This window comes from Mauremys reevesii, linkage group 20 (genome assembly GCF_016161935.1).
Source record: "Mauremys reevesii isolate NIE-2019 linkage group 20, ASM1616193v1, whole genome shotgun sequence".
NCBI classification, from domain to species: Eukaryota; Metazoa; Chordata; order Testudines; family Geoemydidae; genus Mauremys; species Mauremys reevesii.
Window position 1 is genome coordinate 8,632,949 of NC_052642.1, and position 16,745 is coordinate 8,649,693.

General features: G+C 44.1%; 1 protein-coding gene across 3 annotated transcripts in view; it reads left to right on the forward strand.

Annotated features, from left to right (window-relative positions):
- Positions 1–2,859: 2,859 nt before the first annotated feature.
- Positions 2,860–16,745, forward strand: part of LOC120387292 (protein spinster homolog 2-like) — a 155,143-nt gene continuing 141,257 nt past the window's right edge. For 2 of the 3 annotated variants that reach the window (XR_005590107.1, XM_039507783.1), the window contains exon 1: positions 5,262–5,559. Coding sequence is in view for 1 of the 3 variants with exons in the window: in XM_039507783.1 (XP_039363717.1) it covers positions 5,262–5,559 (298 nt within the window). In the remaining 2 variants the exon portion in view is untranslated. Of the gene's footprint in view, positions 2,939–5,261; positions 5,560–16,745 lie in introns of those variants that run through there. The other variant, XR_005590108.1, reaches the window with a different exon arrangement.

Consider the following 16,745-nt stretch of genomic DNA (forward strand, 5'->3'; position numbering starts at 1 on the left):
TATTTTCCAGGTCAGAGTTCCCGTCAGCCCAAGAGTCTGATTTTATGGAATAGGTTTGAACTCTAATGGGCTCAGTGTTCTGAGAAAATAATAATTCTGCACTCCAAGGCCAAATTCTGACATTCTTTGATGCACAGAAATTCCCTGTGGAATTACAGCAATAAGCATTGATTTCCTAAATCATTCTGTACCTTTAAGAGGTGGAATCTCTTACATTTCCTTCTGTTCAGTGTGCAGTTTTTGTTTTTCATGGTGGGGCTTAGGGGCTTCAGTCTTCAGAAAGACATCTCTTACAATGCTTACAAAAATGCTTACAATTGGGATTCTGGACTTCAGTGTCCCAGGACCCAAGATTCTTCTCCATAAAGGACTCAGTCACAGAAAATCACTCTCTTAGGGAAAATTAAACACTTATTTTGTGGAATGGACCAGCTCCTTTGAATCAAGCATTGATCTGTTGAATGTCAGTTTTACTGGACAAAGGTTTTGGGCTTGGCAATCCTTTTAATGTATTATCTCCCCATTTGATTGGGGCTTGGCCTACCTCAAAAAGACATATTTAGCCATTTTTATTGGCTTTTTTTTTTTCTTTTGGAGAAGTGGTCATTCATTAACTGGACAGGTCAAAGTGCCATGGCAAGTTTCCTGCCCAGCCAGTAGGTGGCATTCAAGCTTTACACAAAGTTCCTTTCCAAGGGTTTCCAGCCTTTCCTCAAAATCCTTAATTTTTCCTATAGCATAGTTAGTTAAAATATACACTAACAGAATTGTTTTGAAAAGTCTTTTGGCTCATTTTCTGTTTCTTGTTCTTGAACCATTTAACACCAGGATAAAGTTTTCTCATATTGTTTAAACTTGGTAATGATCTTCTGGAAGCTTTATTATTTTTTCTTCTGACTTTTAACTTTAATTTGAGGAGAGTTTTATTCCATTCCACTTCCAAATGCAGGAAGAAATTATTCCCAATTTGATTCTAATTTTAAATAACTTCTAGATTCATTATACAATTAATATCCTAACTCCACAGGGTTAGAATATCTAGCTTGTATTAAGTATTGTCCTAGATACTAGAAAACACTAGCAATGCAACAAGGCTGCTAATTTTTACTAATAATGACTTCTTCACAATTGCCACACTTAAATTTTATACATTTTTAGATTTACTAATATGTGAACAATTACTATATTCTCTACACCCAAGTCTATACATTTTGTTTGTAAAAAGATTTTTTATATGTATATGAACTTTAGCAAGGAGATACACCTCTACCCCGATATAACGCGACCCAATATAACACGAAATCGAATATAACGCGGTAAAACAGAGCTCCGGAGGGGCGGGGCTGCGTGGTCTGGCGGATCAAAGCAAGTTCAATATAATGCGGTTTCACCTATAATGCAATAGATTTTTTCCCGAGGACAGTGTTATATAGGGGTAGAGGCATAGTCTGAATAGACACAGAGAAAACTGATTGTAGCATCCTTTGTGCAGGTTTCTCTCTCACATATTAGGAAATAGATTGAAACATTTATTTTGATACTGAGCATATTGTGAGACCTTTTGTCATGTTGTCTTTTGGACTTTGTTAGTGTTTTAGTTTAGTACAGGCTGATTCCACATGATAGAAGTCTGGATAAAAGGGGGAGGAGAGGGGGAAGAACAGGTTGCTGTTTTCAATTCTGGAATGTGTGGACACATTGAGGCCTTGGTTTATCGTTTCTCTTACAAGGACTATAAAATTGCAGTGTAGACATTCAGATTCAAGCTCAGGCTCCAGCCAGAGCCCAAATGTCTACACTGCAATTTTATAGCCCTGCAGCCTGAGACCTGTGAGCCCGACTCAGCTGACCTGAGCCAGCTGCAGCTGTGCTGCAGGTTTTTAATCACAGCATAGATGTACCCTAAAGCTCTTCCCAAGTGAGAGAGAGCCTGCTTGTAGTGGAGAGGGGTCTGGAGTAAGAGTCAGGAGTAGAGGTTAATCAGGCAAATCACTTCACCTCTCTCTGTTCCTCTGCCTCTCCTCACACCCTTTGTGTGCTTTTCCGGGGAGGCACTACTTGTATGTACAGCATCTAGCACAGTGGGGCTCTGATCTGAATTATGGCCTATAAACTCTACTATACTACAGATAAATTCTCTACTACATGCTCAGTCACTGCCTCCACTGTTAGATTGCAGGCACTTACTGGATAAAATATGGTAGCTATTTAATACCAGATAGCCCAACTGTTTGGAACAGGAAATGAAGAAAAAATATGGCACCAAGTTGAAGCTACAAGAGCAATTTAAGGGTACATACTTAGCTCTACTGGAAGTTGAGTAGGACACTGGGGCTAACCCTTAGCACCCATGGCATCTTTTTAAAGACCCCCTAGTGCAGGGGTGGCCAACCTGTGGCTCTTCAGGAGTTAATATGCAGCTCCTTGCATAGGTGCTGACTCCAGGGCTGGAGCTACAGGTGCCAACTTTCCACTGCTCAACCCCAGGCCCTGCCCCTACTCCACCCCTTACCCCAAGGCTCCTGCCCCCTCCCCCTGCCCTGCTGCACCCTGGCTCCTCTCCCCTCCATCCCAGAGCCTCCTATACACTGCAAAACAGCTGATCATGGTAAGCAGGAGGCACGGGGAGGGAGAGGGAAGTGCTGATCCTCAGGGCTGCTGGCAGGCAGGAGGTGCTGGGGGGGGCAGTTAAGGGGACTGATGATGTATTACTGTGGCTCTTTGGTAATGTACAGTGGTAAATTCTGGCTCCTTCTCAGGCTCAGGTTGGCCACTGCTGCCTTAGTGGCCAGTCATATTCTGTTTGTGTCTTAAGCGTGTCACCTAAGAGGAATTGATTCAAACACTGACTCAGATGGAAAAGTGCTATCTGTTATGCCATCCGTCTGCTGCAGCAGCCTGAGGTTTCCTTTGGAGTGTCTATTGCAGGAGTGTGTAGGTGAGTTTCAGGTGAGACTAGATGATCATGATGGTCCCTTCTGACCTTAAATTCTATGAGTCTCATCAGAGTACTGACTTAGCCCAACTCTGGGGTAAGTACAACTTAGCTGCTGATTACTCTAGTTCCACCTGTCAGTGAATGGGTGTGACAAAGCTGTACCTATTAACACAAACACTACTCCTGTGCTCTTCCCAGAGAAGCACCCACTGCCCCAGTTTGCTTAGGGCACGGCAGATGATTTATAAATACATTTATTTCAAGTATGTCCTGAATATGATGATTCTCACTCCCATGTTGTAGCAGGTTCAGTGTGGGTAAGAAGGCTCTTGATTGGAAACCCACTTCTCCTTGGCAGCTCCATGGTAGCTCATCAGCTGTCCTGTATTCTGGTGGCTATTTGTGTTCAGCACTGTGCTATGCGTACATGAACTTTCATTCTGAACACTTCTACCTCTTTACTTTTTGAGCTGAATTTTCTCTTGTTTGTTCTTAGTGCAGAGATTAATCTTTGGGGAGAATGTGGGTAAAAATTGTGTGTTGTTGATTTTCAGCAGGTGGAATATTTGAGCAGTTTTCAGATGCTTTGACGGAATTGTTCCAAAACCAACTTCTTTGGGGTGGGAGTGTTGTCTGGAGCTAGAGCAGGAAGTTAGGACTCTGCTATTCCATTTCTAGCCCTGCCATGACTTTGTCTGTGACCTTGGGCCCTAATTGAGCAATGAGAGCTCTGTGTGTGGCCTCCTGTGCGCAAGATGAACCCTACTACAGTCTGTGGGCATCAGTTGGGTTCAGGCACCTCTGTGATGCTCATTGTAGGATCACCATTGCCCTGCACTAAGAACCAGTGCTTTTAGCCAACAGGCTGTAACATGCTATCCATGATTTGGTAGTGTTTTACACCTGCTGTGTAAGGGTGTAAAATGATGACCGAAGGTACAGGGGCTGAGTCTATTGGGCCATCCCTACCTTAGTCTCCAGGCTGTAAAAGTGGAGGTAATAATGCACAACATGCCTCCCTTGAGAGCATCTGAACCCACCTTCCAGGAATCTGAAACTGTTGGATCCCAAATCTAAGAATGACCTTAAGCCCCCATGAACAGGCAGTGACTTCCACTCTGTTAAAGTTTTAATCCTGTAGACAGGTGCGGATCTCTGTGGGTCCGTGTGCATGGTTATCCAGCCTTGGTGTGCCTGCAGGGAGCCTGTGCCTCTGGGGAGAGGTCTGCACGCTGACATGAAAGGCCAGCCCCAGGGGTGCATGCGGCTGTGGGGAGGAGGATCACTTCTGAGCAGTGTGGTGGGCCTTGGGTGGAAGGGCCCCTTTCTGGGCTGTGCAGTAGGGTGGTGGGTGGAGGTCGGAGGATGTTCCACCATGTATCAGAGAGGCAGTGAAAAGAGAGGGGGAGTATGGGACTCCAGGTAGGGCTGGAATGGGTAAAGCACTGGCTGGCGAGTGCTGGGGGGTGGCAGTGGAGGCCCTCTGTCCAGGGTAGGCACTGGGACTGCTCCACTGTCCATGGGGCTCCCCAGTGCGATATGGGAGGATGGGTTCCCTGGGTGCGTAACTGCGGGAGGTTGCTTGTGCGGGGCAGGCTGTGTGCTGGGGATGCATTTCCCCTTGGGGGAGCCGGGCGGGGTGCGGGGCACGGGTCCCCCCTCGGAGGAACTGTGCAGGGTACTGGGGATCCGTGTTTCCCCTCGAGGGAGCTGGGCAGGGTGCGGGGGGCACGGGGGACGCGGATCCCCTCTCGGGGCAGCCGGGCAGGGTGCAGGAGGAACTGTGCGGGGTGCTGGGGAGCCGGGCAGGGTGCGGGGCGTGGGGCACGCGGGTCCCCTCTCGAGAGGGGGGGGCAGCCGGGCAGGGTGCAGGAGGAACTGTGCGGGGTGCTGGGGAGGCGTGTTTCCCCTCGGGGAGCCTGGCAGGGTGCGGGGGACGCGGATCCCCTCGGACAGGGTGCTGGGGAGCCGGGCAAGGTGCGGGGGACGCAGGTCCCCTATCGGGGCAGCCGGGCGGGGCGCTGGGGATCCGGGTCCCCTCGGGCAGGGTGCGGGGCGCTCTGAGGCGCGGCGCCCAGGTGCGCGCGGGGCTCCTGTCAGGCGGGGCGCGCTGCGGGCGGGCGGGCGGAGGCGGAGCCTGGCTGCGGGGCCGCCCGCTCACGCCCCGCTGTCAGAGGCTGGCAGCGGCCGGTCCCGCAGGCAGGAGGCGGCTGCTGCTGAGCCGGCTGCGGGATGCGGCGCTGAGCCTGCACCGCTGGCGTCTCTGCCCGGCCGCGCTGCGGAGCAAGCGGGCTCCTCCCTGCCCGGCTGCCGCCCGCAGCCCATGATGTGCCTGGAGAGCGGCGGCGGCTCCGCGGCCGGCAGCCCGGGCTGCAGCGGGCGGCTCCGAGCGGGGGACGAGGAGGAGGAGGAGGAGGGCGAGCGGGGCTGCTGCGGCCGGAGCGCCGAGGGCGAGGTGCAGACCCTGTCGGGCAGCATGAACCCCCCGCCCGCGGGCAAGAGCCCCGAGCGCCCGGCCCCCCGCCCCAAGCCCCCCAGCCTGGGCCGGGCCCGGGTGGCGGCCGCCGGCATCCTCAGCGTGGGCAACGTGCTCAACTACCTGGACAGGTACACGGTGGCAGGTAAGGGGCAGGGCCCCGGCCCCCCAGCTCGCCGCCCGGCTGCCTGGTCCCCCCGTGCACCCCTCTGCTTCTCCAGGCTGGCCACCCCGCTGCCCTGGTCCTTCCCCGCTGCCCTGGTCCTTCCCCGCTCATTCCTATTTCTCTCTCCCTCCGTGCTCCCCTCCTAGCCCTCCGCCCCTTCCATTCACCCCTCTGCTTTTCCATTTGTCCACCCCTTTCCTCCCTCTCCCCAGCTGTTCTGCCTTCCATCCGCTCAGCATCCACCGCAGGCTGTTAGCACAGCTCCTGGAAACGCAGCTCTGGGGCTATATGGCAATATACAAAAGGATAAACTCCCAGGAGATCTGGTTTGTGACCGTCCCTCCCAGCAGGGTGCTGAGAGCACCTGGAAGCAAGGAGCCATTTGTATTGCAAATGTGTGATGCTTGGGGACACAGGAGGCATGCTTTCCAAAGGGAGGGAATCGATTCTATTAGGATGCAAACCAGGAATCTCTCCTCCTTGTCTAGTGGATAGGAAGAAAATGCTTACAATACAATTGCCTTCTGTACAAACTCTGTATCCTTTACTATGCAGGACATGTATAAGCAGTGACACAGGGAGGTTCATCTCTCCCAGTACAGATCAGAAGACAAATAGTATGATAAACAATTAAATCCCAGTTTCATGATGGCTCAGTTATAGTAATTTAGCACTAGATGAAAGCTGGTCCATATGTTGTAATTAGCTCCTGTTGTGCTGATTCTCTCTTATTATTGCCTATGCTATCTTAATTGGACATATCTGTAGAAACTAAAAATTACTCTTTCCTTTGGTTTAGTGATAGCATAAATGTTCAATCATTAAAGAAAGCTGTTGTCCTCCTGACAATGCACACACAGTGTGTAAAACCATGGATTGATGGGGGGAAATGCTGACAAATTCATGAATAACACAAAATGCCCTGGGTGACAGGTGCAGCTGCTGTCGGACAGATAAAATGCACTTTGAAATGTGGGGCTTGGAATTGCATTTACTTGCCTGTTTCTTTGGAAAAACCACACAGAAGCAAATCACCTCTGCTTTGTTTTTGGTGGGTCATTGAAAACCTGTAATTTCATGGTGGGAGGAGGAGGGGAAAGCCACCCTTCTCTTCTTAATCAGAGAGGATTCTTTATGTGCAGAGAATAATTGTGTGCAGAATTCCCTAATAGGTTACACAACAGAACAAGAGAATGGCTTAGGATTTTGCTTGCTTGTAATAGAATGACATGCAGGAGCAGTGATACAGCCGCAGTGTATTTTGTAAAGCATGTATTTCCCTGGGATGATAAACATTTCAAAATTGTGCGCTCCCTCACAGATACATTTTACATGCTGTATCGCATGAAAGGCAGTCTGCAGTTTGTGCCCAAGCAATCAGTACTATTGTGAAGCCTGGTTTAGGAACAAATATGTCTTAAAATATTTACTGTATAGCCCCTAGAGGGACTCTTCATTTATTCTTGTCAGGCAGTAACAGCAGGGAGGAAAATGCTTATTGAACTCTGTGTAATTAGGTATGTAGTAGGCGTGTTGGTATTAAACTGACACACATACTATCATATTTATTTTAATGTCTTCCATATTGATAATCCTATCTTCAGAGCTATAAATAGGGTTTGTGCATGTATAAATATCTATATATACATGCATTCCTAATGTTTAAAAACCCAGATGTACAGTAATAAAAAAAATCTTTGTGTTTGTTTAGACTTCCTTAAAACAGTGTAAGTTTGGAGGTGACTGGGAAAATATGTTGTAGTTTGGACCCAAGATTAATTCAAATTTTACTGTGTGTGTTTAGATATGGAAGTTAGTTGTTACGCTACCTTGTTTTTTTTAAAAAGAGATTTCCTTCTGTTTGACAATTAATATCCCAATCCTGCAAGACATTGATCATCCTCAGTATCTTGCAGGATTAGGCCAAAAGATATCAGGTTATTCTTATGTCACTGTGATTTCCTGTAATTTCTGTGCACAGAAAATGGAAATCCCTCTGATACAGAAGATGCAGGCTGAAAAGCACTGAGGGTTTTGCTTATTTTGCAGGAAACTAGTTTTCCCTAGGTAGAACTGAAAGGAAAAAAGGGGGGAGCTCGTTATTATATTCACCCATTTGTTACAGTAGATCAGTAAAGAGACATCGATTCTGATTTTTCTGGCAGCAGGAAAAAAGGGAAGGGGTCCTCTGACAGGGAGAAATTGAGTATCTTCATTTGTGGGAAGGCCAGGAAATGTCTGTCCAAACAGAGTGTGTAAATGCAAGCTGACCACTGTATTTGACCCTAAGGTTTTCATCATTTCCAGCAGTGACCCCTAATTTTGAAGGGGCTGAGTGATAACTCAGATGTAAAATTTAGCTGTTGTCTTGTACTTGACATAAACATTTTAGCTTAAGAGACAGATTTTGCTTATCTGAGTTTTGGAGGTTTTTTTTAAGATACAAAAATGCAAAAAGTTTCCCTGCTTTTCAGGTGTATTCTAACTTGATATTTGTTTTTCAAAATGACATTTTGCAAGTTGCTAATTCAGAACATGAAATATTTTAATTCAATCCAATAAAACAGCTGAGGTAATAAAAATGGTGTGGGCTACTGACTTCAAAAACTATTTTCCATAAGTTATTTTATAAGGAAACCTACATGTTAGTATTTTAGACCCCTGGTACGCACTACATAATAGTGTGACAAATATTTGTATATGAATCCAGTTAGTAGGTCAAAAATCCAGTTTGTCTCTCAAGCCAGGTAATAATTAGTGCTTGTAGCTCTTTAAATCTTCAAAGCACTTTATATACATTAATTATTGCAATACGATGAAGAGAGTCAAGCATTTCCATTACAGAAGGGGAAACTGAGTCAGAAGCTGCGATTTACTTTAGGCCATAGAGTTGATGTCAGACTGGAATTAGTTTCTGGCTCAGATTATTCCTCTTTTTACCTAGAAAGAATAATGTAAAATCTTTGGCTTTGAAGGAAGACCCTATATTTTCACTTAGTAACCAGATAGCCTATAATGGGTGTGATAATCTAAGACACATCGTTTAAAGTTTTGCAAATATGTATTTATACAATAAACAATTGGGTAAATATGTAGAGTATATTTAAAATGTGAATCTCAACATAGTCTTCATATACTTCTAATTGACCACATAGAAATTAAAGAACATGAATTCCATCAATGCAAGGAGATTTTAAGTGAGAGAGAGAGAGAAAACTCTCCATCCCTAGCACTTCTTGCACCTCAAGGCTGTGATGGACTCAAACAAAAATGTGGTGTTTTTATTTCCTTGTGTTTATACTGTTCTGCCTAGGCACAATCAGACTGAGTATAGTGAGTTGAGTTCTTTGGTATTCTTGCAATTTTTGAGGGGGGATGTTGAGTCACACACTCAGTTTCTTCTTGGTTAGTTTTGGTTTCATCGTACCGGTGATCTTGAAATGAGTCAAGATAGTATGTGTTTCCATGTAGCTTGCAAATTCTAGCAGGTCTTTCATGTGGCCAGAGGTAGCAATACCTAGCTCTTAAATAGTGCTTTATGTGACTAGGTCTCGAAACATTTTACAAAGGAGGTCAGTATCATTCCCATTTTACAGATGGGAAACTGAGGCATAGAGGTGAAGTGATTTGCCAAGGGCCACTCAGCAGGTGAGTAGCAGAACCAGGAATAGAACCCAGGTGCCTTGGGTCCCAGTTCAGTGCTCTATTCAGTAAACTGCAGTTTATGACACAATGTTGCAAACCTTGGGCACTCAAAACTCCCTTTTGAAGTCTGTAGGAACTAGTGGTACACTTGTGAGGTGGATCTGGACCACTGCTGTGGAGTGGTGTGTTTTTGTTTTTTTTCCTGCTGTTTAAGAAAGTTTATCCCAAAAGTTTAAAGGAAACTACTGTACAGGTGATGATGGATCTTCTATAACATTCTACACGTACACACTAAACCAGGGTTCTAAACGTGGGGGTAACACGTGTCAAGATCGCAGCCAGCTACCCTTTCCATAGTGATAAATAGAAGGGGAGGGTCTCAGCTAGATGGGAGGGTGTTTCCTGGAGTGGTTCCTGATATGGAAAAACTTGATTATCACTGTACTGAACAGTACTGACTTTAAGGGAAATCACTTTCTGAAATTCTGTCTTAAAATATCATGAAGCATACTGAAAACCTGGGTTATGGCTGATCCGATGATTTTGCATGAAATAGAATTTTATTCTTTTAAAAGGTCTGTTGGTGTTGCAGCTATAAGGAAGGGAAATCATGAGGAAATGAGAGAGAAACTGGTAATCTGAAGCCATTAAAGATCACCTGTGAGTCTGACATCATTGCAGAGTTGCATTCCAAAGGTCTTGGTGATACCTGACCTTATCCTCTTCTTTAGTGAAGTTTCGGGGAAGTCCTGTTACCTTCATAGCTCTGCCATTAGGTCACAAATGAGCTTTTGTTGTTCCCATTGATGACTATGGCAGTAGTCTTGCTTCATCATCATGATTGTCATCTCTTACCTCCTCCTAATTAAAGAGTAGTACTTTGCATTTCTGTAGCACCTTTCATTTAAGGATAATGTTTTAAAATGTTAATTGAGTCTCCCAAAACCCATGTGAATTAGGTCACTGTCATTGTCTCCATTACAGACGGGGAAACTGAGTTGAAGAGAGATTAAGTGGTTTGCCCAAGGTGACACACCTAGTTTGAGGTAGTGCAGTGGTTCTCAAACTTTTTTTATTGGTCACACAGCAAGCCTCTGAGTGTGACCCCCTCCCTTATAAATTAAAAACACTTTTTAAATATATTTAACACCATTATAAATGCTGTAGGCAAAGCGGGGTTTGGGGTGGAGGCTGACAGCTCGTGACCTCCCCATGTAATAACCTCATGACCGCCAGTTTGAGAACCCCTGATGTAGAGGCTGGACTAGAATCCTAGTTCTGACTCTTGCGGTCAACATCCTTTGAAGATTGCACACCTCCGTGACACAGAGTGAGCCATAGGTTTAAGTTTAGAAAGTGATATAAAAAATGAACTATCATTGTAAAGTCTGACCACATTTTTGTGTTAATTATTTGTATAATCCTGAAGCGACGCGGTCTTTCGCTACAACATACAACTGCCAACTCCACTCTTGACACTAGTTAAATACATATGTATACATTGCCACTGAAATTTAAAAGTCAAGTTTACTTCGGGACAGCACAAGCTGTGCTAACAAGATTGGAAAGGTTCAACATTAATTCTCAAATGCAAGGACATTTAAGAATTAAAAAGGCCAATCTATCTTGTCGCCTATTCACGATTTCTGTAGTATCTTACTTTGTACATAGTGCATTTCATTCTGAAGGATCCCAAAGGATCCCAAAGAGCTTATGCAGTTAACAAACTAATAGATGTAATATTAAAAATAAATCATTTAATCCCTGATTGGAACATCCCTGCAATGAGACTGTGCTCAGTGCTTATAGTATGAGTGAAGAAAGCATAGAGTGGCAGCTTTAGACCTTTATTTTCCACCTTTTGTTGAGCTAAACTCAACATTATTGTAACATAGGTTTGGCTGTGGAAGGAACTGTGTGCTGGAAAGAATAAGGTGCAGATAGCCTCACAGCTCTTTGTTCAGACAGCAGTGTGCATAACTTGTTACCCAACCATACCATGGTGATCATGAGATACACCTGGCAAACATGGCAGGAATGTGCAACAGGACCACAAGGGGAGTGGTTTGATTGGGTAATGGGTGCGACTGAATCAAAATTCAGGAAGCACTATACAATTAAGTTCATGCCAGCAGCAGTGAGACTATATTGCTACTGCAGACAAGAGCAATAAGAAACATTCTGCAGCACAAAGACTAGTGATGTGAAGTGGCATCCTGTCCTGCAATGGAAGAGTATTTTTTACACGGGGTGGGCTTTATAAGAACATAAGAATGGCCAAACTGGGTCAGACCAAAGGTCCATCTAGCCTAGTTTCCTGTCTTCTGATAGTGGCCAATGCCAGGTGCCCCAGAGGGAATGAACAGAACAGGTAATCATCAGGTGATCCATCCCCTGTCGCCCATTCCCAGCTTCTGGCATATCCAGCTACATTCTATTGCACCAGCTTTTGTGTGAATTGGCAGGATTTGGCCTTAGAGCGTTTTACACTTAATGTGAAGTCACATTAGGTTTTGTGGAAGCATTTTTCTTCTCTATGAATTGTGTTTTCCAGATACTAACTGTATCTGTGTTATAGCCAGTCTTTTTAACTCTCATACATTTTACAATATGCTCATTGATTGGTCAGTTAGCTTCTTCCCCCTCCCCCCCCCCAACGAATTAAAGAATGTACTTTATTGTAGTTAATGACTAAAGCCTTTTGTAAAAAGGCTGTTAGATTCTGGTAAATACTTGCTAATCTTGTTCCTATAAATACTTTGATATTATAATCAGGCACACAGAATCTGTGCTTATATTCATCAGTACTGGAAGCCATGTGGGAAAGACTTTCGGGATCAAGAGTGTAGGAACTTTATAACCATACCTTAGGGAAGTGCTGAGTTGAACTGGTTTAAACTCCATCAGACAACTTGTGTTTTCTTTATTATACATTTATTTCCTATTACTGCATATAGGCTGCACATCATAGGCAGGGCGGCTCCCCCAGCCCAGCGCGTGCGTGCGTGCTAGGCGGCGTGCTGGAGGGGGCGGCAGGCGGCTCCGGCGGACCTCCCGCAGGCATGCAGGACCAGCGGACCCTCCGCAGGCACGTCTGCTGGAGGTCCACTGGAGCCGTGAGTCCAGCGACCGCCAGATCGCCCCCGCGGCGTGCCGCCCTGCTTGGGGCGGCGCAATTCCTAGAGCCGCCCCTGATCATAGATAACTATATTGCTTACCAGGTAGCTTAGCAGTCGTCTGAGTTCAGTAGACATTGTTAAAGCCTGGTATCTCTCCCCTCTTATGAAAGGTCATAGTTCTTGCTTCAGATCTTTAGAAATGGTTTTGCCATACTGCTGAGCAACTTGTGATTTAAAGATGTTTGTTATCCAGTGTTGGTCTACTGCTTTTACGCAGCATGCTGGGAGTCTAGTGAGCCTAAAACAGTATCGTATGACTCTGTTACAAAGGTACAAATGAGAAGGTAGTACTAGTTTAAAAAAAAAAACAACCCTTAGACTTATTTGGGAATATTGCATTATGGGCCTGTACTACCTTAACTTTCCAAAGACTGGGTCTGTTTATCATATATGACTATAAATTATATATCCATGCTATATAAATATCCTGTTTTAAAATATCTTGGCAAATTGTTTTTTCCAGTGGGTTTCTAATGTGATGTATACATGCATACATGTAATGATGATCATTGGAAGATATTTTTAAAAATCTGTTAGTCTGAATTGTAATGTTTCATTTGAAAATATCATTATCAGCAATGGAGATATTTGAATATCTACACTAGGACCATTCATGGTGAGAGATCTAACTACATCTAATGCAACCAGCTATTTCAGTGAAGTTGCTCTGAGAGGAAGGGGGACATTCATTTCTATGCTTCTGGTTCTCATAGCAGCACAAATTTAGGAAAGTGAAAATCTGATGGAGATTGGATGACTAATGGGATATAGAATCTTTTACCTCTTTGGTCACCAGCCCTGGTCTGTAGTGATTTGAAAGTTTCCATCTGATCGCTGCATGATGGCCTATGAGCTGGTGCTCTCATTCCACCTCTCAGTGTTCAGCTATTCATGTCACAAAAACCATCCTGCATTTGGCACTGCTGGGAACTCTTGTTAATAGTCCTCAGCTGAGAGTCCAAGGATAGAATGAGCCATAAAGTCCAAACTTACCCTCCTCCTCTATAGAAGTGGACCCTCCAAGGCAGCAGTGAGCATGTTGGCAGGGTGATGCTGAGAAGCTTGTGAAAGGAAGGATGGTCCAGTGATTCAAACTCTAGTTTGGGCTGTGGGAGACTCAGGCTCAATTCCTGCTCCGCTACAGACATCCTGGGTGACCCTGGGCAAGTCACTTACTCTCTGTTCCTCTATTCCCCTCTGTAAAATGGTGATACTAGTACAGCACTGCCTCACAGGGTGTAAAGGATAATTACATTAAAGATTGTGAAGCGCTCAGATACTATAGTCCTTGAGGACCATGGTAGTATCTTAGATAGATACATTGTGTGGCTGGTGCTTCATATGTTGTGTCTGGTGTGGGGGTTTGGGATTAGCTTCAATCATCCTTCTTCGGGGCTCTTAATCTGGCAGCTTCTACTATCACTAAATTCACAAAGCAATTTTAAATATAAAAGAGGAAAAAAAACAGGAAGAGAAGAAGACAAATTGGAGTCCAAATCCAGCTGTAGACTGGAAGAGAGCTAAATTGTGCCTTCTAAAGACCACGTGTACCAGCCTCTGATTGTTGGTGAACAATATTCTTTCCCACAGTCTTTGTATTTCTATTGAAGGAGGCTAGTGTCTGTAGTGGCTGAACAGAACAGCAGAGGGAAAAGCTACAGGGAGGATAGCTGCACTAGCAGCTCAGAGCTTGGCCGACAGAACGAGAGAACCACATGCTGGAACGATAATCCTTTTAGCCTTGGCATGTGATGATGATTTTTTTAAAGGCAGCATTAAACCAAAACTGCTATAATCCATTTTGCTCTTTGTTGAGGCTTCTGCTAATAATCATGTAATTAAAAGAACACAGTTAACTACTTACTTTTCTTAGCTTGGCTGTTCTTCTTGTTGTCCCTATTATAAGTAAATGGTTACCAATAACTATTTATTATGTGAACACCATGTAATGTACTTGGTGATTGTGCAAAAAGTAAGAATCGGTGAAACCATGGAGACCCTACTCAGATAAAACTCTCACTGAAGTCCACAGGAGTTTTGCCTGGGTGAGGTCTGCAGAGTTCAGTCCAATACTGTTTAAAGTTAACTCTCCTCTCGTACTGAGCTGGGCATTCCAGGCTCTCCGTCTGCCATTGCTGTAAGTGGGTGAGCTACACCCATAAGGAAAGTGGGCTGATGAGACAGAGTACTTGCGTGTGGATCTGAAAGGAGGATTTTGCCCATCATAATTCAGAATGGGTTTTTAATCCTTCTTTAATTTTTACCAGTCTATTTCACCATTTGTTCCAAAGCTGCAGGAATGAGCTGGGCTATCTCTGTATTTGTTCGCGTAACCCCTTGCTTTGAGTTCACCATGGGGAAGGTAGTGCTCTAATGTGGACAGTTGCACAGGGAACCAGCAGCTGGCCAGGCGCTTTTTGTTCATATTTCCTGAATAAGGCATCTAATTTCAAAACATCAGTGCTATAACAGGACATCCAGTTCCCAAACATGAAATCTCCATACAGGTACATAACCCTCCCTTGTTACATCCCCAAGCACTGATCTGAGCTGTGTTTGGATTTTGTTTAGGATACTTAGGTTTGAAAAGTTCCATTTTAGGCCTGCCAGCCTTGGTCAGGCAAGTTAGATAACTTTGGTCTTACATGGGTTGACCGAGTCCTGTAGTTCTTTAGTCTCCATCAGTTGAACAGGTATTTGTAAGAAATGCCAGGCAAGGGATGCTGTTAGCTAGCTCTGTTTTAAACTCTCCGTGGCCGGGACTGTATGTTGTATCCTGTTCCGTTCCTAGCACGTTGCCAGTGCTAAACAAATAATAATTAGCATGGCATTGCAATGCTGTTAACAGCGCTACCTGTGGAAATATTTAGTACAAGTTTAAAGGAAAAATGTTTGCTTTGTCTTTTCTAATACAACACAAAACCCCTAAAACTCTTTGATGCATTCCCCCCCACTCCTTTGCTTTTAGGCTATTAAAATTCTAATACTGCCACAGCTACACTAATTTTAATGCATTTATAAATATTCTTGTTTTTTTTTTCCTAGCAGCCAAAACTGCTGACTAATGTTCAGGATAATCTTATATACGTATGCAGGAACAGGCATCCACAGAGTCATCTCTCAGATGCTACTTATGGCCCTCATCTGTAGTGTTCAGATTAGAACTGTGTTCCACTGAGAACTGAACAACAAGTTTCCTGATTATTCCATCCTTGGTCTCTGTCAGATTTCCATGGTTGTGGGATGGAAAAGCGGAAAGAATGTGTTATTGCAACATCATAAGATTGAAGACAATGAGAGAAATTGTTGCATCTAAATATTGGCCATGAGTCCTGTTTCAGCAAAACACTTAACCTTGCACTTAATTTTAAGCATGTGAATAGTCCCTTTGACTTCAATAGGACTACCAGGTGCATAAAGTTAAGTGTGTTGCTGAATTGGGGTCATAGCGAATAGTGTAAGAGTTAACAAAAATGTTGTCATTACTAAAATCTCATGTTTAGTTTTTCTATTTTGACTGAATTCTTGCTCCGCAAGGTTTTTAAACCAAATAGCCATTTTCACATTGCAAATCTTAACATCTGAAATGTTTTATATTTTCAATGTGAAATGATTTTTGTCCAAAATAAATTGGCTCTGATTTTCTTCTAAATGGTGTAAATTAAAAATAACCATTGAAGGCAACTCCAATATTAAAATTGGTCTAAATGGGAGGAGAATTGGGCCCACTATGTTTAGGCTTTGTGTCTGTTGTCATAATACCCTGATTTCCCTGATGCACAAAACACACCCCTTAACTGGATGCTGCTTTTCAGAGGGTATAAACACGGGTTATATTCTAGTAATGAGAAATGTTTGACAATATCCTTATTTTAAACTCAGAGGTAGGACATATTCAAATCACTTCTTTACCTTGCCTCTCCTTTCACATGGTAAAGGAAATCCTAAATTGCTCATTGCGAGCTGTTTATTTTGGATACTCTTGCTAGCATGCAGCACATATTGGGCTTTTGCTAATCAACTTTCTGCCATGCTGCTTATGATGCTTAAAGTCAGAAAAATAAGTGTTATCGCAAGACACAGAATTATTGTGATCCTCTTGTATAAGAGAAGCCAAACTGTAATATTTGCATCTGCACCTGTATACAAGGTCCATAAATAGTTACGGTCCCACCAGGGAGGAATTTCCAAATCATCAATCCGACCTGTCAGAGTGATGGATAACAATAATTCCTGTACTGAAGCCAAACTCAGACTGAAGGGTATATGGCATAGTAGTAAGGACTGCATGATCTGGGACTAGTAAAATAAAACATGCACTTGCACCAACACATACACTGT